Source organism: Mauremys reevesii, linkage group 9 (genome assembly GCF_016161935.1).
Source record: "Mauremys reevesii isolate NIE-2019 linkage group 9, ASM1616193v1, whole genome shotgun sequence".
NCBI classification, from domain to species: domain Eukaryota; kingdom Metazoa; phylum Chordata; order Testudines; family Geoemydidae; genus Mauremys; species Mauremys reevesii.
In genome coordinates this window covers 56161885-56182337 of record NC_052631.1, presented here as the reverse complement: position 1 = coordinate 56182337, position 20453 = coordinate 56161885, and the positions used below count along the sequence as shown (strand labels likewise).

General features: G+C 50.3%; 1 protein-coding gene across 21 annotated transcripts in view; it reads right to left on the bottom strand.

The window, feature by feature from the left end:
* KIF1A (kinesin family member 1A) overlaps nucleotides 1-20453 on the bottom strand; it is a 184794-nt gene that overhangs the window by 77077 nt on the left and 87264 nt on the right. For 11 of the 21 annotated variants that reach the window (XM_039488160.1, XM_039488167.1, XM_039488169.1 and 8 more), the window contains 3 exons: nucleotides 12018-12229; nucleotides 4402-4481; nucleotides 2171-2246 (listed from right to left, as the gene is read on the bottom strand). In XM_039488160.1, coding sequence (XP_039344094.1) covers nucleotides 2171-2246; nucleotides 4402-4481; nucleotides 12018-12229 — 368 coding nt within the window. The remainder of the gene's footprint in view (nucleotides 1-2170; nucleotides 2247-4401; nucleotides 4482-12017; nucleotides 12230-20453) is intronic. The other 10 variants (XM_039488162.1, XM_039488164.1, XM_039488172.1 and 7 more) reach the window with 1 other exon arrangement.

Genomic DNA, 20453 nt, shown 5'->3' with positions numbered 1-20453 from the left:
TGATCAAAGGGGAGAGCCTGGCTGAAGAGCAACCAGCCAGCCTGTGGTGAGAAGCATCTAAGTTTGTAAGGGCATTGAAAGTGTTAAGATCAGTTTAGGATGCATTTTGCTTTTATTTCATTTGACCAAATCTGACTTGTTATGCTTTGACTTATAACTACTTAAAATTTATCTTTGTAGTTAATAAATCTGTTTGTTTATTCTACTTGAAGCAGTTAATTTGGTTTAAAGCATGTCAGAGACTCCCCTTGGGATAACAAGCCTGGTACATATCAATTTCTTTGTGAAACTGACGAACTCATATAAGCTTGCAGAGTCCAGCAGGCAAAACTGGCCACTGCAAGACGGAGGTTCCTAGGGTTGTGTCTGGGACCAGAGATATTGGCTAGTGTCATTCGGCTGCACAATCCAAGGAGCAGCTTACATGCCAGAGGCTGTGTGTGAACAGCCCAGGAGTGGGGGTTCTCACAGCAGAGCAGGGTAAGGCTGGCTCCCAGAGTCGAGGACTGGAGTGACCTAGCAGATCACTGGTCCGGATAACACCAGAGGGAAACATCACAGTAGGGAAGTGCTGCTCCCCCATTTTAGACATGGCAACTGAGCCTAAATGAGCTACTTGCCCATGGTCACACAGGTGATCTGATGGAGCATGAAATTGAACCGGGTTTCCTGCATCCCAGGTTAGTGTCCTAACTCATCCTTCATCTCTGACCTCCCACCTCTCCTTTCCCCACCGATTCTACAGAACCGTTATGTTGTAATTTCGAGGGGAGCCTCTTTCCTGTCTCACCCCATGCCAGCCACAGCTGGGTGGGCACAGCGTTAGTACACAGGAAAAGTGGGTGTCCTCTAGAACTTGAGAAGAGACCCTATAAGAAACATCTCATCCACCTGCCAGAGCTGCCTGTCGGGCCCCCACTCTGCCCCCGACCCTGGTTGAAGCATGAAGGGACATATGAATTGTTAGCGCATCAGGCATGTAAATCTCTTGCGACACCGGCTACAACAATCCCATGCAAATGCCTGTTCTCAATTTCAGATGACATTGTAAACAAGAAGCGGGCAGCATTATCTCCTGCAAATGTAAACAAACTTGTTTGTCTGTGCGATTGGCTGAACAAGAAGCAGGACTGAGTGTATTTGTAGGCGCTAAAGTTTTACATTGGTTTATTTTTGAATGCAGTTATTTTTTGTACATAATTCTATATTTGTACAACTTTCATGATAAAGAGATTGCACTACAGTACTTGTAGTGGCGGAATTGAAAAATACAATTACTTTTGTTTTTTACAGTGCAAGTATTTGTAATAAAAAATAAATATAATGTGAGCACTGTACACTTTGTATTCTGTGTTGTAACTGAAATCAATATATTTGAAAATGTAAAAAAAATCCTAAAATATTTAAATAGTATTCTATTATTGTTTAACAGCGCAATTAATCATGATTAATTTTTTAATCGCACAATTAATTGCGATTAAGTTTTTTAATCATTTGACAGCCCTAATAACAACAATAATGTATAATATATAGTGCCCAACCACAGCTCTTGAGTATGCAAGCGATTGGGGGCAGGAACAGAGGTTTCCTAGAATGCCTGGCACACTTTGGGACACTTCTACGGCATTAATAATAATTCAGCATCTTAAATCCACGATTAAGGCCTTGCATACTCCATGACAAACTGGACTCAAATCCTGCACCAAGGAATCCCTGGATTTTACATCAGCCTGGTGTGCCAGACAGCTAATTCAGAGGCTACTTCATTTACACTGGAAAATTGAGGTTTTTAATAAGCTGCATCGAAAAAAAAATCATACAATCAATCATTCCAGGAACCCCAGGTTATTTTATTTTGACAGTAAATTCTCCATCTGGAGAAGTGTGGCAGGCATTTTGGGACCGGGAAGGGAAAATCAGCTGGATGTTTCTATTAAAACAATCAGCAGTGAAACAGTGAACAGGGTTGATGTTTAAAGTGTAATTTTTATATTTCAGAGTCAACTGAGCTAGAGGGGGCAGTTCACACGTCTCGGAGCAATTCAGAAATGAGCTGGACTAATAGGAATTTAGCAGGGAGGTATTTTCCAAGTGCTGCTGCTGGGCAGTAGGTATATTTTTAGAAGGATCTGATTGGCCTGGTGGAAGAGATTAAAGGAATCCTACCTACCTTTTTAGGAGAGAACACACCCAGTGTGCCTCCATCTTCTCTCATGGCGACGCCCATTTCTGCCAGCAAAGCTTCCCTGAGCAACAGCAAAAGCAAAAGTCTGTCAAAACAGCCTGTGTTGTTAGTTTTTTGCATCAAAGCAGCCCCTAGAGAAGCCAACTGAGATCAGGATCCCACTGTGCTAAGGGCTGCACAGACATAGACCCTGCCTCGAAGCGCTCACAGTCCAACTGGAAACAAGGTGAATCTAGTGCATGACACAAACCAACGGAAGGAGGAGGGTGAAGGTGAAGGAGAGTAAGCATGAGAGGAACATGTGTTTACACAGACTAGCTATGGGCTTTGCTAGATATTTGTATAGTGCTTAGGAAAATGACCCCCATTATGAGAGTTCAATTAAACAATTAAATCAATAAAGAATATTAATGATTTCAGTAATGCCAGTTCCTTGAAGCCCTCTAAATTAAGGCAGACATTCCATTTATAATATTTAGTTAGTACCAGCTATTTGAGGATCTGAAAGCACCTTATAAACATTAATGAAGTAAGACTCAGCTGTGAAGCAGGATAGTACTATTAGCTCCGTGTTACAGATGGGGGAAATCAAGGCAGAGAGAGATTAAATAACTTGTAGGAGGTCATGAAGAAAGCTTGTAGACTGATTTGGTGCCTTACCAACAGGACCATCCACCTCTTCCTTTTGGAGGGTTGATCACTGTATTGAAATGGTTGTACGGGGACTTTATCTTCTCTTTCTCTCATCTCATTCACTTCTAAAATGTACCTGTCCCCTCACCCCTGACTGCCTCTGGAAAAGGGGCTGTGGGCATTGTGACGTTGCACTTCATAATGTTTTATGGAAATATGCTTATGAGTGTGAATATAATATAACTGGAATATGCTTTATGCAAAAGGTCTCTTGTAAGATATCATTACAAAGCTTATAATCTACTGAGTGTGTTCATCCTATTTGTATGAATGTATCATTCTTGTATCTGAAACTAGGACTATGAAGTGTAACTCTGAGGTCCTATTGTAATTATGTGAAGTGTGAGCCATTAATGGTGGTTTGGAAGCTTGATTGCTCCCATTGACTAGGACAATTGGTTGTAAATGGTCTGTTTACTTGCAAACCTTCCTGTGCATGTGTGGGCCAGCCCAGGAAGAATGGAGGCTGGGGTTTCAGAGGACATGTGACCATGTCACATGATGCTGGAATCCATCTTAAACCTGGTGCTTTTCCATTTAGGAGGAGGGGTGGGGACCCAGAGAAACAAAAGGTTCCCATCTTGTGCCAAAGCTATAAAAGGGGGAGGAACAGAACAAAGGGGGCTGCCAGTCATGAGAAAACCCCTAGTTTCCACCTAAGATGTCTGCTGAAACTAACAAGGACTGTACCAGGGGAAGGGATTGGACCCAGACTAGGAAGGAGTCTAATCTGTGAAAGAAGCTTATTGGAGCATCTCTGAGGGTGAGATTTTACCTGTATCAGTCTCTGAATGTATTAGGCTTGCGTGTTTTTGCTTGGTGACTTACTTTATTCTGTCTGTCATTACTTGAAACCACTTAAATACTACTTTTTATACTAAATAAAATCACTTTTGTTTATTAATTAACCCAGAGTAAGTGATTAATACCTGGGGGAGCAAACAGCTGTGCATCTCTCTCTATCAGTGTTATAGAGGGTGGACAATTTATGAGTTTACCCTGTATAAGCTTCAGACAGAGTAACTGGGTGTCTGGGTGCTGGAGACAGGTGACCTGCTCAGCAGTTTTTGGTTAAAGTCTGCAGCTTTGGGGGCATGGACCAGACCTGGGTCTGTGTTGCAGCAGACTAGTATGTCTACCTCAACAAGGCAGGGTTCTGGAGTCCCAAGCTGGCAGGGAAAACAGGCTCAGAGGTAATCTCAGCACATCAGGTGACAGTCCCAATGGGGTCTCTGACCTAACACGTCACAGGCATGTGTTGTGTCAGCATAGCTGGGTCTATGCAAAGCCCCCTACAGGAGTCATCAGTAGAGGAGGAGTGCCAGCCATGCTTTTGACAAAACTGGGGCATGGCCCGATGGTCTCAGTATCCTGGCTCTTCCTGGCTGCTGACGTCACTACAACCAGCACAGGCAGATGAACTGACTCCAGGAAACCCCCATGGAGGGAAGGTACAAAGGTGACATAAAGTGAACTGGACACTGAGTGAATGGGTCTTGCAGACATCACTACTGTACACTCACCTCTCCATGCGGATTGCTTCTGTCCTCCGCAACTTTTCTTCCCAGGTCTCGTTCAGCTCAGCAATGATCTTCTCTGTTTCCTGGCGAGCAGAGTTTAAATGTTAGTATTTTGTGACTGCTGTCACCTTTGGTAACAGAACTGCAAATGCTCTTTTAGGCTTTGCTCCGGAATCTCTGTTCTACGGAAGTCACAGTCACAGCGGCATTTATTAAGTCACACCACACAATGATCTTGCATAACGGACACAAATGAGACAGCTCTGTTTCCTGGCTGCAGAATGTGAATCCCAGTTCCAGGCTGGTTTCAATGTAAAGCACCCCTCAGGGAAAAGGCAGGATAAGAGGTTTTTCAACAAACCCTTACACCAGTCACAGTGTTTGAAGACAACATGTTAAGAAAGCAGATGACCCTCGGGCCTGCCATTCAGCGCTGGGCAGGACTGGGCCCACACTGTGGCCTGATGGCTCTACTGGTAAACCAGCATCAGTGATGGCTTCAGCAAAGCTCTCCCAATAGTGAGTTTGTTAGCTACCTGTCACTACCGAGCCATGAGGGGGAAGTGCAACCTCTCACCTTTTGGGAGTGCATCGCTAGACTCAAGATGGTCTTTTTAGCCTTCCAGCAGAGTAGTGAATAAAATACGTACATAAAACCTCAGGCCAAGATTTTCAGAAGCGCCCACTGATTTTGGGTGCCTTGATTTTGAGTTGCAACACTTTAGAGGAGCCTGATTTTTAGACAACATTAAGCACATTCCCTCTGAAAATCTCTAAATTCAAATTTCACTGTAAGAGGTCCAAAATTGGGCAATGAAAATCATGGGTTGCTTTTGAAACTTTTGGCCTAGAAAAAGACAGTTACTAACCTTTGTGTGACTGTTGTTCTTCGAGATGGGGGGTTGCACATGTCCATTTCGAGTTAGGTGTGTGTGCACCCTGAGCATCGCTGTCAGAATTTTTTCCCTTAGTGGTATCCATCGAGCTGGCTCCAGTGCCCCCTGGTGCCACAAGCTCATAGCACTGGTACAAGGGGCCCTGCTGAGCTCTGCCGAGCCTGCGTCCCTCAGTTTCTTCTTACTGACCACTCTGAGAGCAGGGACGGTGGGTGGGTCTTGCTTGCACATGTCCAGTCCAAGTTAAGTGACTCACAAGCAGTTGCATCGGAGGTGGACTCGGAGTTCAAGGACTGGAACACCACTTGGCGAAAGCGTGCATCGTCTCTGGCCTGCTGGGTGAGGGCATAGTGCAATGAGAACGTGTGCACTGAAGACCAGGTTGCTGCCTTACAGATATCCAGAATGGGAACCTGCACTAGAAAGGCCGCGGAATTGGCCTGGAACCTCCTGGAGTGAGCAGTGAGATTCGGTGGAGGAGGAATGCCTGCGAGATCATAACAAGTTTGGATACATGATGCAATCCAAGATGAAATCCTCTGAGTGGGGATGGGGAGCTCCTTCATTCTTTCAGCTATCGCTATGAAGAGCCGCAGTGACCTGGGGAACGGTTTTGTCCTCTGCGTATAAAACACCAGAGCCCGTCTAACACCCAAAGAGTGCAGGCATTGTTCCTCCCTATATGTATGAGGCTTTGGATAAAAGGCAGGCAGAAAAGTAGTTTGGTTGCAGTGGAACTGAGACACCACCTTTTGCAAGAATCTTGGGTGAGGCCATAGTTGCACCTTGTCCTTAAAGAAGATAGTGCATGGGGGCTTTGATACCCTCCTGGCCGAAATAATTGCCACTAGAAAGGCTACCTTCCATGACAGGTGAAGCAACAAGCATGTCACTAGTGGCTCGAAGGGTGGCCCTGTCAATCTGGAGAGAACCAGGTTCAAATCCCATGACACGATTGGCTTCCTCATCTGCGGGAATACCCTCTCTGGACCTCTGAGGAAACAGATCATCTCCTCATAGGAGAATACCGGCTTGTTGTTGATCTTTGAATGGAATGCTGAGATGGCGCCAGGTGGACCTTAATCAAGGAGAGGGCCAGCCCCTGCTCTTTCAGGGACAGAAGGTAGTCAATGATGAGTTGCAACATAGATTGCATTAGTGGGACTCCCCATTCAGAAGATCAGAGGGAGAAACACTTCCACTTCAACTAGTACATTGCCCTTGTGGATGGCTTCCTACTGCCCAGGAGAACTTTATGGATCTGCTCCGAACAAGCCAGTTCATCAGGATTTAGCCATAAAGATTCCAGGTCCTCAGGTGCAAAGAGCTGAGGTTTGGGTGAAGCAAATGTCCATGGTCTTGCGAGATTAAGTCCAGATGAAGTGGAAGCTCGATCAGTGTCTCCCAGGAAAGATGGAGAAGCATGGTGTAACAGTGTTGTCTGGGCCACTGTGGCAGGGCGACGACTCATCGGCATGGCGCCTCCTGCTGGTCGTCCATGGAATTAGCTCTTTCCAGCCCGGAGCGCCCTCTGCGGGCTGGCGTCTCACCTGCCGCTGGCCCCCATGTCCCTCTCGGACCCAGGTGCCCTTCTATGTCAGGGTTCTGCTCCCGCAGTAACCCACAAGCTGGGTCTCCCCAACCAGGGGAAACCCCAACCCTCTATCCCCACCTTGCCTCCGTGGCTACTGCCAGTCATCAACTAGCCCCTGCTCCCTGGGGCAGACTGCAGTCTGTAAACCACTCATCATCGGCAAGGGGGTCGGACCAGCTGCCTCTGCCTATATCTGGGCTGCCCCTCTGCAGCCCTAGTACCCTTTTGTGGGCCCTTAACTTGGCCTGCAGCCTGGGGCTTTGCTAGGCTGAAGTTTCCCAGCTCCCTCTGCCCTTCCCCAGCACTGCTCCACCCTAGGTACCCTCCTCAGCTTCCCAGGCAGCCAGGTCCTTCTCTCTCTAGAGCCAAAGAGAGAGTCTCCTTTGTCCTTCTGGCCCACTTCCCTCTTATAAGGGCCGGCTGGGCTCTGATTGCACTGACTACAGCTGTGGCTGATTTCCCAATCAGCCCAGCTTTTCCCCTGCCACAGCCCTCTCCCAGGGCTGTTTTAAACCGCTCAGGGCAGAAGCAGGTTAACCACACCGCTACAGCCACGCTGGAGCTATCAGTATGACTCGAGCTTGGTCCCGCTTGATCTTTGTCAGCACCCTGTAGATCAGCGAGATGGGTGGAAAGGCGTAGAGCAGATGAGATGACCAGGGCAGCAGAAAAGCATCTGTGATTGACCCAGGACTGTGACCTCTCAGGGAGCAGAACTGCTGGCACTTCCTGTTCATGTGGGTGGCAAATAGGTCTATGTGGGGAAACCCCCATTTGCGGAAGATATCCATTGTGACATCTGGGTGCAGTGACCACTCATGGTGAGTGGAGAAGGACTTGCTGAGGTGATCCACGATATGGTTTTGAACCCCTGGCAGATATAAAACTTTGAGCTCGATGGTGTGGGCGATACAAAATTCCCATAGATCAGCTGCCTCTTGACATGGGAGGAAGAACGAGCCCCACCCTGCTTGTTGATGTAATACATGGCTGATGTATTGTCCATGAGAACTGATGCTGTCAAGGTCATAATGTGGGGCAAGAACGCTTGGAAAGCAAGCCAGACTGCCCTGAGCAACTTGATGCTGATATGGAGAGAAAGTTCCTCCCTGGATCACAGACCTTGAGTCCTAAGGTGTCCCAGGTGGGCTCCCCAGCCCAGAGCCAAGGCATTGGAAAGCAGACCGTCCGGTGATCCGACCACCATGTCAAGGAGCGGAGGATGGGGGGTGGCACCGGGATTGCCCTGTTCAAGTGGTGCCTCGGAAGGCAGTACACCATGGCCAGCCAGGCTTGGAGAGGTCTGAGTCTCAGCCTCACGTGTCGCGCTACATAAGTGCACAAAGTGTCTGAGGAGGCTCAAGCAAAGCCAGATGGTTGTGATCGGTTGTGATTGCAGGGAATGAATTAGCATTGAAATTGCCTGAAAACATTCCTCCAGGAGGAGGGCTCTTGCCAGTGGGGAGTTGAGCACAGCCCCGATGAACTCTATTCTCTGGATAGTTGTCAGGGTTGACTTCTGCACATTAATGAGACAACCCAACACTTGGCAGATCGACTGTATTAGGTCGATGTCAGACTCAACTTGTGCTTGAGACCAGTCCTTGATGAGCCAGTCGTCGATAAATGGGAACACATGGACACCTCTTTTCCTCAGAAATGCTGTCACAACTGCCATGCACTTGGTGAAGACTCACGGGGTGGCCTAGAGACCAAAAGGCAAGGCCATGAATTGATAATGATCCTGGTTCACCACAAACCTCAGAAATCTTCTGTGGCCATGGAAAATCGAGATGTGGACGTAGGAGTCTTTTAAATTGAGGGTGGCATACCAATCCCCTGGTTCCAGTGACAGAATGATGGATGCCAAGGAGACCATGTGGAACTTCAGCTTCCTGAGATAGTGGTTGAGAGTTGACACATCTACAATGGGTCTGAGTCCTCCCTTGGCCTTGGGTACCATAAAATACCAGGAACTGAATCCTTTCCCCCTTCACGGCAGTGGAACCACCTCTACAGCTCCCAACCAAAGGAGAAACTGCACCTCCTGCTCTAGCAGAACAACATGAGAAGGGTCCCTGAAGGGAACGGTGAAGGTGAGTGGGAAGATGGGGTAGAAATAAAGTGAAGGTTCTAACAAAACTCTGTTGTGCTCAAAACCCAGCAGCTGAAAGTGAACCACTCCCAGGCCCTCAGAAAAGAGAGGGGTGACTGGATCCTGAGTAGGAATTGACAGGCTGTCCTCGATCAATTCATCAAAACGAGTATTTTGAGAATACCACGTGACATGGGGCTTTCTGAGAGGGTCCTCTGAAGGAAGAAGATGGCGGAGGTGGCCTGCGCCCAAACCCCTTATTCCTCTTTCTCCGCTGATCATGCCTGGCTAGCCCATAATGCTGAGGCCTATACGGTCTCCTGGGTTGTGCTGGAGAATGCAGGCCCAGGGATTTCAGAGTCACCCTACAATCTTTTAGGCCATGCAGTCTGGCATCAGTTTGCTCTGAAAAGAGCGATGGCCCCTCAAAAGGCAGGTCTTGCAAGGTCTGCTGTACTTCCTGCAGGCATCATGTAACCATGAGATCCTGTGCATGGTAACTGCTGTGGCCATAGATGTAGCCGCAGAGTCCATGGCATCCAGTGCTGCCTGCAGAGAGGACCCCATCTTGCCCTCCTCCACAAGGGTGGAGAACTCCTGCTGGCTGTCATGGAGAAGTCTGTTTTTGAACTTGTTCATTGCTTCCCACATGTTAAAGTCATAGTGGCCCAGCAGTGCCTGCTGGTTTGCTATGCGAAGTTGAAGCCCCCCCCGGTGGAGTTGGCTTTCCTGTCCAGTAGGTCGAGCTTCAGGGGTTCCTTCATTTTCAGTGCAGACCCTGGCTGGCCCTGACAGTCCCTCTTGTTGGCAGCCACCACAACAAGTGATCCGGGGGTGGAGGGTGAAAAAATAAAAACCTCACAACCCTTGACTAGCACAAAGTACTTCCACTCCATTCTCTTAGCAGTAGGAGGCTGGGTTCTGCCAGAGAGTCTTAATAGGTCCCATAATGGCCTCATGTAGGAGGAGAGCAACCTTTGCACAAAATCGCTGCTGATAAATTGTCCAAGAAGCTGTCAGAAGGCTCCTTGGCAACTTCTGCCTGCAGACCCAGATTGGATGCCACCCGATTAATAAGTCCTGGGGGGTCCTCAGATTATCCTGAAGCAGGGATGTCCCCTTCACCATTAGTTTATCATCAGGTGAAGACAAAGAGGAGGCATGCACTGCCATAGCCTCCACTATATCCTCCCCTTGGGAAGCCTGCTTGCGCTCATCAGTACCAGCCTTGATACTGGCTTTGGTACTGGGATGTGCTCCAGATTTGGTGCCAAGTGCAGAGCTCAGGCCAGTCCCACTATCGATACCATTGACAGGCGCCGATGTGGTACCAGTGGCATCCTACTCTCAGAGTATACTGAGTAGGAGTGTCTACAGCTAGTGCCGTGATCCAGGGAAAACCCCCACAGGTTCCAAAAAGGCCACTGTACCAGTGCCGGACCCCATGGGCCAAGTGTTCTAGGGCATCATGGCTTTCAGAGCTCCCGACAATGCCGATGGGCAATGGGTGTGGCCTCGGCAGTGGCAGCGAGGTGAGGAGCCGGAACCAGAGTCTGATTCCAAAGGGGAAGAGGAGGAGGAGGAGCATGGGGACCAAGGCGGTGCCAATCCTCCCAGAGCTGGGAAACAAGGCTGTGGCGATGCCTCAGGAGAGGTGATTAGGGGAGGCTCTCCCCTAGAAAGCGGCCTCAGTACCGACCTGAAGCTGGTCGATGCTTCAGAGCTGGCAAGCGGTGCCTGCAATGCCGCTTCTTGTGCCCCTGGTGAACCCGGTACCGGCAGAGTTAGCAAGTCGCTAGCCATTGCGTAAGCCTCCTAATCTGTATGCTAGTGGGAAGGGGGTTGCACCTCCCTTCATGGGGTTTGTGGTGCTGGCGCAGGTGACAGTGTCAGCAGCTGCTACGGTGCCAGAAAGTGGGAGTGATGCGGTGCAGGTCTTGCCCTATCCCTGTCTGCAGATCTTGACTTGTCTGCCCTTCTGTCTCCCTTTGGTGCGGAAGAACAGCTCTTCTCATCGTGCCTGCAATGCTTCTTCTTGGGCACTGGGGATGAGGAGCAATGCTGCAAGCTCCTAGCAGCGAGAGGTGCACTGCACTCCAAAGTTGATGCGCTCAGTGCTGAGTCAAGCGCCAGCTCCGAGGCGGGTCTCAATACTGCCTCCATCAGGAGGACTTTCAGTCTCGCTCCCCAGACTTTTTGAGTGTGTGGGATTAAACTCGCGACAAATCTGGCAGCGACCTTTTCTGTATCCTTCTCACAATCCCAAACACTTGAGAGAGCTCAAGAGAGGGTTGCTGTTGGGCACAGGCTTCCCACAGGTGGGGCCAGGCTTAAACCCTGGAGACTAAGGCATGCCCCAGCACCCAGAAGGAGGAACACCTCTCCAGACAAGGAGAGGTGTCCTAATTCCTATACTAAACTTACTAAAACTACATGAACTACTTAACTAACAACTATTTACAATAAAAACTATGCAAAAAAACACTATGAAAAACTTTGCCAAGACAAAGAGGAGAGTTCCAACAGCAGTCATGGGCAGTAAGAAGGAACTGAGGGACGCGGGCTCAGCACGGCCCCTTATACTGGCACTATGAGCGCGCAGCACCACGGAGCGCCAGAGCCAGCCCAACGGATACCACTAGGGAAAAAATTCCAACAGTGATGCTCAGTGTGTGCACACACCTAACTCGGAATGGCATGTACAAGCACTCGAAGAAGAACTGAGCTTCTGGAGGCTTTCTAAACCTGTGGGGAAATCTCCAAAAGGTCATCTTGGGGGCATGGACTCCACAAAGTGTCCCTGACAAAGTACCTGCTGTTCTCAATTGATTTCATTACTTCATAAGAAGCAGGAGGCTGCAGGAGATAATCTAGGAGGTGCACAAATAATAATAGCAGAGCATGGGCTGTTACAGTTGTTATCCGCAGGTTCAAATGCCACCATGGGGATATAAAATGGATGTTGCCAGATCAAGTGTGTTTCATCTTCCGCTAATCTCAATACAGCATGATGTCAGCATCGTCAGGCTCTTACCTTCAGCCTCTCAATGGCCTCTTCACTGCCTGGAGCAAACATGATGCGTTCGTGGAGGCTGGAGACAGAGGCAGCTCGGCTGGACAAGGCTGACAGCGAGGAGGATGGGCTCATCCCCACTAAGGCATTGGTCACTGTGGAGAGATTGTCAGGGCGTTGACTCAGTTCTGCCAGGCTACGGTTACCATTATTGTTCTCAAAGTCGGTCATGTCTATGGGGCAGGGAAGGGGGAAAGAGGGAGGGATGGACACGTGGACAGGAAGAAGGAAAAGGAAGATAGAGAAAAGAAAGGCAGTTGGGAAAAAGTGACAAGATGTGGTGAGCAGAAAGCTAGAAATTAAAACACAGAAATACACACAGCATCATGTGCCAGTGACAGGGCTAGAGGCACTCACACCATCTCTCTGCCAGAAGGAGCATTCACACCACATCCAGAACAGCCACGCTAACTGTTGCTACATGGTTCTTCGCCTCCCTTCCCTCCCATTATGTCCCCTGGCTTGTCAGGTAGAGAGCCAGGCAGAGGGCAGGAAAGCTTACTCATGACCGGGTTAGCTAATGACTAAATGGGCATGTAGAAGGGTGGTTACCCGCTCCTGCCCTGCGGGGCTTGAAACAGCCCAGGAGAGGGGCTGTGACTGGGGCAAGAAGCCTGGGCTGATTGGGGGAAAGTAGGTTCAGCTGAGGCCATGCCCCAATCAGGCCCAGCTGGCCCCTATAGGAGGCTGTGAGCCAGAAGCCCAGTAAGTCTCCCTCTGGTTGTAGAGGGAGAAGGGCCTGGCTGCAGGGACCTAAGCAAGACATCTAGATTGGGAGCAGGGCTGGGGAAAAGCCAGAAGAGCTGGGAGCTTGGGCCTGGAAAGCCCCAGGCTGCAGGCCTGACTGTAGGCTGAATAGGTGCAGGGTTGCAACAGGGCAGCCCATGGGGAGGCAGAGGCAGCAGGTCCGAACCCCCTTGCCTGTGATGAGTGGCTTATACTGCAGTCTGTCCCAGTGAATGGGGGCTAGATGGAGACTGGGCAGTAGCCAAGACTGAGGCGAAGTGGGGATAGTGGGTGGGGGTTCCCCTGGGAGGGGGAGACCCAGAACTGTGGGGGTACTGCCAGGGGACAGCGCCCAATTAAAGGGGCACTAGGGTCCTGGGAGGGACACGGGGGCCAGCAGTGGTGGCGACACACCAGACTGAAGAGGGTGCTCCAGAGGCTGGATGCTAATTCCTGAGGACAACCAGCAGGAGGCGCCGCAGGGGTGAGTCTGCACACACTTACAAGGCAGAAGACGCCAGTGGCCATTTTGGCCCCAATATGGCCTGATGTTCAGAAGAGCCTAGGGCACTGGGTGCTGCTCTCTTGTGAAAATCTGGCCATGAGTGTCACAATGGGAACTGCTGGATCTGTACAATGCTTAACATCACAGGATCCTGGGCCATGACTGAGGCTCCTAGGAGTTACCACAGTCCAAAGATATTATCACAACAATGGTGGCTCTCCTCAAAACCTGACCCATGACTCAATCTTCCCTTGGCTGGGTTGGTTTGTGTTCATTTCCCCAAGAATATTTAAGTGACTGGTGTTTTGTTCCCTTGAGCATTAGTCTGAATATGGGTATCCAGGAAAGCATGAGATGATTCATGCTGGGGTAGCTCATGCAGCTGCCCCATATCTAACAGGTTTGTGTCTTTGAGCAGGAGGCTGTTGGGAGGCAGGAGGGAGAGCCTAAGGGAGTGAAAAAGCCAACCAAATGGAGTGATCATCACTGAGTGAAGGGCTGGAGAAGTAGAAGTAACGGAAAGTTACCTTTGCCTGGGGACCTGGTGCATGTGATCCAGCCCCAGAACATGGAGTAAGGTGCCTGCTGTGCAGTCAGAGACTGAGGCTGAATAGTGATGGGGTGACAGTACCTCAGGACATCTTCCCTATGGAATCGCTACACATAGCACCGGCCACAATGGCACAGTGTTAGCGGGGAACCAAAGAGCTGCTGACATAGGGAGAGCCATCACCAGGGAGATATGGGGGAGCCAAGAGGCAACAATCACTTGATGCGATTGTGACAAAAGAAAATGAAATATCAGTCTGTTAGACAGCCCACAAATCTGCCGTTCTCCCTCAGCCCGGCAGGACCACAGCTATTTCTAAATCTGAGCCAATGCTCTTTCTTGTACAAAAGAGGATGGGAAAAGGCCTTTAAAGTCTGAAAATGTCCCAATCTTGCACTTCTCCTGCTCTCTGCCTTTGTAGAGAGCTCCCTCCACTCTCTCTGAGACATGCAACACCCCAAAAGATTTTTTCTGCCACAGCTCCTCTTTATAAAGGTTACGTCATCCAATCAGAGAATAGAGCCCATGACCAGTGCCCAATCAAATGGAATTCCTCACATCAAGTGCTGATAAGTATGGCTCTACCAAATTCATGGTCCATTTTGATCAACTTCTCGGTCATAGGGTTTTAAAAATCATAAATTTCATTATTTCAGCTATTTAAACCTGAAATGTCATTGTGTTGTAATTGTAGGGGTCATGACCCAAAAAGGAGTTGTGAAGGAGGGGTCACAAGGTTATGGGGGGAGGGGGTTGTAGTACTGCTACCCTTACTTCTGCACTGCTGCTAGCAGTGGCACTGCCTTCAGAGCTGGGTGGCTGGAGATCAGCAGCTGTTGGCTGGGATCCCAGCTCTGAAGGCTGCACTGCCACCAGCAGCAGAGCAGAAGGATGGCATGGTATGGTATTGCCACCTTTACTTCTGCACTGCTGCCTGCAAAGTTGGGCCCTCAGTCAGCAGCCACCACTCTCTGGCTGCCCAGCTCTGAAGGCAGCAGAGCAGAAGTAAGAATGGCATGGTATGGTATTGCCACCCTTACTTCCACACTGCTGCTGGGAGGGCACTGCCTTCAGAGCTGGTCACCTAGACAACAGCCACCTCTTCCCAGTTGCCCAGCAATGAAGGCAGCTCAGAAGTAAGGGTGGCAATACTGTGACCCCCCGTTAAAATAATCTTGCAACCCCAATGAAATTCCCTTTGGGGTCAGGACCCCCAATTTGAGAAATGTTGGTCTTCCCCATGAAATCTGTATAGTATAGGGTAAAAGCACTCAAATGACCAGACTTAACGGTCTGTGACACGTTTTTCATGGCCGTGAATTTGGTAGGGCCCTACTGATAAAAGAACTGGGGACAGTTGGCAAACAACCTGTAGGCGGATGTACGTTCATATAATTTACCTGTCCAACTATGATGCATAACAACCACCACATTTTTAGGAATCCTGGCCAGTTCATGGACAATGTGCAAACAGGAAAGTGACGAGGGCCGACACAAACTGTCTCATGGGGGCATTCACACTGCGCTGCGCTGTTTGTTCTAAGCATTGGTACCTTAATGCCACATCAGCATTGATACGTGATCCCCTTTCATGTGTTAGGATGAGGTTAATGTTAGTGACTACAGTTGTTTCTGATAATGGCCTGGTGTTGAGTCTGCGTTGGGGTTAGTGCATACATCTGCCTACATTTAGCATTTGGCCCGACACTTGGACTTCTAGGGGAGTTCTCATGGAAGCCTCCAAAGTCTCTTCCCTTCCAGTGGTGCACAGCAATGACTGCCATGGATCCAGGCCCCAGAGCCAAGGAAGTGATGGAGAGAGAGATAGGGCCTGCCCAGGTGGGCTGTAAGAAAGGCAGCTCTGCAATGTTGGAGATCTGGCATTGTCCGGGGTCACTGAAAGCAGGGAAGGAATTACTGTGCTGCTAGTTTAAAAACTGCTCAGATGTACTGGACACCAGCTGTCTGATGAAATGCCTGAGGAAGAGGGCAGGCCAAAAGCCAGCTGAATGCACTGCCAGGCCTTTCCAGGACTGGCTGTAGGCAGGTATGGGGTCAGCGGTAGCTGCATACGAGAGTGGGTGGAGTTTGCCAAAGTTGCGAGGTCTCATTGTCAGAGGTGCTGAGTTTGACCCCAGCTGAGGCTGTAGGTACTCTGCATCTCTGGAAGCCAGGCCCGGGGTGACTGACATGGGGCTGGCTTTCTGAGCTGGCTGTGGGGGCTTCTCTGTGGAGTCGCTATCTGCAAGTGTGCAGCGGCTACTGGTCTTGGGACTATGTGCCCCGCACTGACATTTGGAGGCTGGTCCTGACAACACCTGCTCTGATGGCAACCTGTTCAGGGGCCTGGCTAGAACACAGCACAGCCAGCCAGTTCCCTCTCCATTAAAACCCCATCTGCCTCATGATGCCCGGTTAGAAGTGACTCTGCTTCATCAAGCTGCTTGGCGCTTTTGCTGCGCCTTAACCTCTGCTTACCCCACTCTGAACTACCTGAGGCACCAAGAGCAGGATGGTAGCCGCAGCCCCGCTCCAATCAGACACCCCCTTGTGGGCCTGGAGGTGCTGGCCAGACCTTCCCCCCTTGCTCTCCACAACCACAGCCTGGCTGCTGCGGGGTGGGTGTATCAGGGAGGGTGGGATGGCCCTGCACACTCCCCCTACCCGCAGGGCACTCAGAATCTGGCCTTTCAGATTATGCCCACAAAGAGGACTCCGTGAGGGGCTAGGGCAAGGGCAGGCAAACTTTTTGGCCTGAGGTCCGCATCAGGTTTCGTAAATTGTATGGAGGGCTGGTTGGGGAGGGGGTTGTGGCCCAGCCCCCACCTCCTATCTGGCTCCCCCCCAGGGCCCCTGCCACATCCAACCACCCCTTCTCCCTGTCCTCTGAGTGCCCCCTGCCGCCCCATCCATCCCCCCCTACCCCCTGACTGCCCTCCCGGGACCCCTGCCCCCATTCAACCCCCTGTTCCCCCTCCAACCACCCTGCCCTCTATCCACACCCCCGCCCCCTGACCACCAGCCTGAACTCCCCTGCCCTCTATCCAACCAGCCCTTTTCCCTGCCCCCTTACCGCGCTGCTTGGAGCACCGGTGGCTGGCGGTGCTACAGCTGTGCTGCCTGGCTGGAGCCGGGCCACACTGCCACTGCCACCACACAGCTCAGAGCACCAGGTCAAGCCGGGCTCTGCAGCTGTGCTGCCCCAGGAGCTCACAGCCCTGCCGCCCAGAGCATTGCACCAGCGGCACAGCAAGTGTGCTGAGGCTGCGGGGGGCGGGGGACAGCAGGAGAGGGCCCGGGGGCTAGCCTCCTGGGCCAGGAGCTCGGGGGCCAGACAGGACTGTCCCGCCGGCTGGATGTGGCCATAGTTTGCCCACCTCTGGGCTAGGGGCAGCAGCACAGTGCCTGGCAGGCCAAGAGGGGCCCCCTTAAAGCCACATGTTGGGGGCCCAGATTTTACTGACTTTTTTTTAATTTTTTTGCCCAGGATACTCATGGCTCCCCTCTCTCTACACTATGGCAAACCTCCAGCCCCCAGGAAGCATGCTGGCACTCACACACCCCATGGAGAAGGCGCAGAGACACATATGCAGCTTACGAAGAGGGCCTCCAACCTGGACACATTTGTTAGTAGCCCTCAGGTCCATAGGCACGGACTTTGTCCTTCCCCAGAGGTTCTTGACCCCTGCTCGGCCCCAGGCCCTACCCCCACTCCATTCCTTCCCCCAAGCCCCCACCCCGCCCCACCCCACTTCTTCCCACCCCACTCCGCCCCATCCGCCAAGTGCACCCCGCCATCGCTCCTCCCCCTTCCAGCGCCTCCTGCACACCGCTAAATAGCTGATCCACGGCGGGTGGGAGGCACTGGGAGGAAGGGGGAGGCACTGATCAGTAGACCCTTGCACAGATACAAAAATGTGCAGAGAAAAGGTGGAGGAGTTGTACTGTATGTAAGAGAGCAGTATGATTGCTCAGAGCTCCAATATGAAACTGGGGAAAAGCCTGTTGAGTCTTCGGGTTAAATTTAGAGGCGAGAGCAACAAGGGTGATGTTGTGGCGTCTGCTATAGATCACCAGACCAGGACGATGAGGTAGATGAGGCTTTCTTCAGACACCTAACAGAAGTTTCCAGATCACAGCCCCTGGTTCTCATGGGGCACTTCAATCACCCTGACATCTGCTGGGAGAGCAATACAGCAATGCACAGACAATCCAGGAAGTTTTTGGGGAGTGTTGGGGACAACTTCCTGGTGCAAGTGCTAGGGGAAGCAACTAGGGGCCATGCTCCTCTTGACCATCTCACAAACAGGGAAGAATTGGTAGGGAAAGTAGAAGCAGTAACCATGGGCAGCAGTGACCATGAAATGGTCGAGTTCAGGATCCTGACAAAAGGAAGAAAGGAGAGCAGCAGAATATGGACCCTGGACTTCAGAAAAGCAGACTTTGACTCCCTCGTGGAACTGATGGGCAGAATCCCCTGGGAGGCTAATATGAGGGGGAAAGGAGTCCAGGAGAGCTGACTGTTTTTTAAAGAAGCTTCACTGAGGGCGCAGGAACAAACCATCCCGATGTGCAGAAAGAATAGCAAATATGGCAGGTGACCAGCTTGGCTTAACAGAAATCTTCGGAGAACTTAAACACAAAAAGGCAGCTTACAAGAAGTGGAAACTTGGACAGATGACTAGGCAGGAGTATAAAAATATTGCTCAAGCATGCAGGGGTGTAATCAGGAAGGCTAAAGCACAATTAGAGTTGGAGCTAGCAAGGGATGTGAAGGGTAACAAGAAAGGTTTCTACAGGTATGTTAGCAACAAGAAGGTGGTCAGGGAAATTGTGGGACCCTTGCTGAATGGGGGAGGCAACCTAGTGATAGATGATGTGGAAAAAGCTGAAGTACTCAATGCTTTTTTGGCCTGGTCTTCACAGAGGTGGTCAGCTCCCACACTGCTGCACTGGGCAGCACAGCATGGAGAGGAGGTGAGCAGCCCTCAGTAGTGAAAGAACAGGTTAAGGACTATTTAGAAAAGCACAAGTCCATGGGGACAGATCTAATGCTGAGGGAACTGGCTGATGTGATTGCAGAGCCATTGGCCATTATCTTTGAAAATTCATGGTGATTGGGGGAGTCCCAGACAACTGCAAAAAGCAAATATAGTGGCCATCTTTAAAAAGAGGGAAGAAGGAGAATCTGGGGAACTATAGACCGATCAGCCTCACCTCAGCCCCTGGAAAAATCGTGCAGCAGGCCCTCAAGGAATCCATTTTGAAGCACTTGGAGAGGAAGGTGATTAGGAAGGTGATCAGCATGGATTCACCAAGGGCAAGTCATGCCTGACCAACCTGATTGCCTTCTATGATGAGATAACTGGCTCTGTGGATATGGGGAAAACGGTGGATGTGATATACCTTGACTTTAGCAAAACTTTCGATATGCTCTCCCACAGTATTCTTGCCAGCAAGTTAAAGTATGGATTGGATGACTGGACTATAACATGGATAGAAAGTTGGCTAGATCGTCGGGCTCAATGGGTAGCAATCAACGGCTCAATGTCTAGTTGGTAGCCAGTATCAAGCGGAGGGTCCCAGGGGTCAGTCCTGGCACCCGTTTTGTTCAACATCTTCATTAATGATCTGGATAATGAGATGGATTGCATCCTCAACAAGTTTGCAGATGACACTGAACTGTGGGGGGAGGTAGATATGCTGGAGGGTAGGTATAGGGTCCAGAGTGACGTAGACAAGTTGCAGAATTGGGCCAGAATAATCTGATGAGGTTCAACAAGGATGAGTGCAGAGTCCTACACTTAGGATGGAAGAATCCCATGTACCGCTACAGGCTGGGGACTGACTGGCTAAGCAGCAGTTTTGCAGAAAAGGACCTGGGGATTATAGTGGATGAGAAGCTGGATATGAGTCAACAGTGTGCCCTTGTTGCCAAGAAGGCCAACGGCATATTGGGCTGCATTAGAAGGAGCAGTGCCAGCAGATCGAGGGAAGTGATTATTCCCCTCTATTCAGCACTGGTGAGGACACATCTGGAGTACTGCATCCAGTTTTGGGCCCCCCACTAAAATGATGTGGACAAATTGGAGAGAGTCCAGCAGAGGGCACAGAAAATGATTAGGGGGCTGAGGCACATGACTTATGAGGAGAGGTTGAGGGAACTGGGTTTATTTAGTCTGCAGAAGAGAAGAGTGAGGGGGGATTTGATAGCAGCCTTCAACTATCTGAAAGGGGGTTCCAAAGAGGATGGAGTTTGGCTGTTCTCAGCGGTGGCAGATCACAGAACAAGGACCAATGGTCTCAAGTTGCAGTGGGGGAGGTCTAGGTTGGATATTAGGAAAAACTATTTCACTAGGAGGGTGGTGAAGCACTGGAATTGGTTACCTAGGGAGGTGGTGGAATCTCCATCCTTAGAAGTTTTTAAACCCTGGCTTCACAAAGCCCTGGCTGGGATGATTTAGTTGGGGTTGGTCCTGCTTTGAGCAGGGGGTTGGACTAGATGACCTCCTGAGCTCTAACCCTAATCTTCTATGAACTGAGACCAGAAATCCAGGCCAGCTTCTCACAAGGAAAGGAAATCTGACTCATAAGTATGTTCCCAATGGACCAAGGA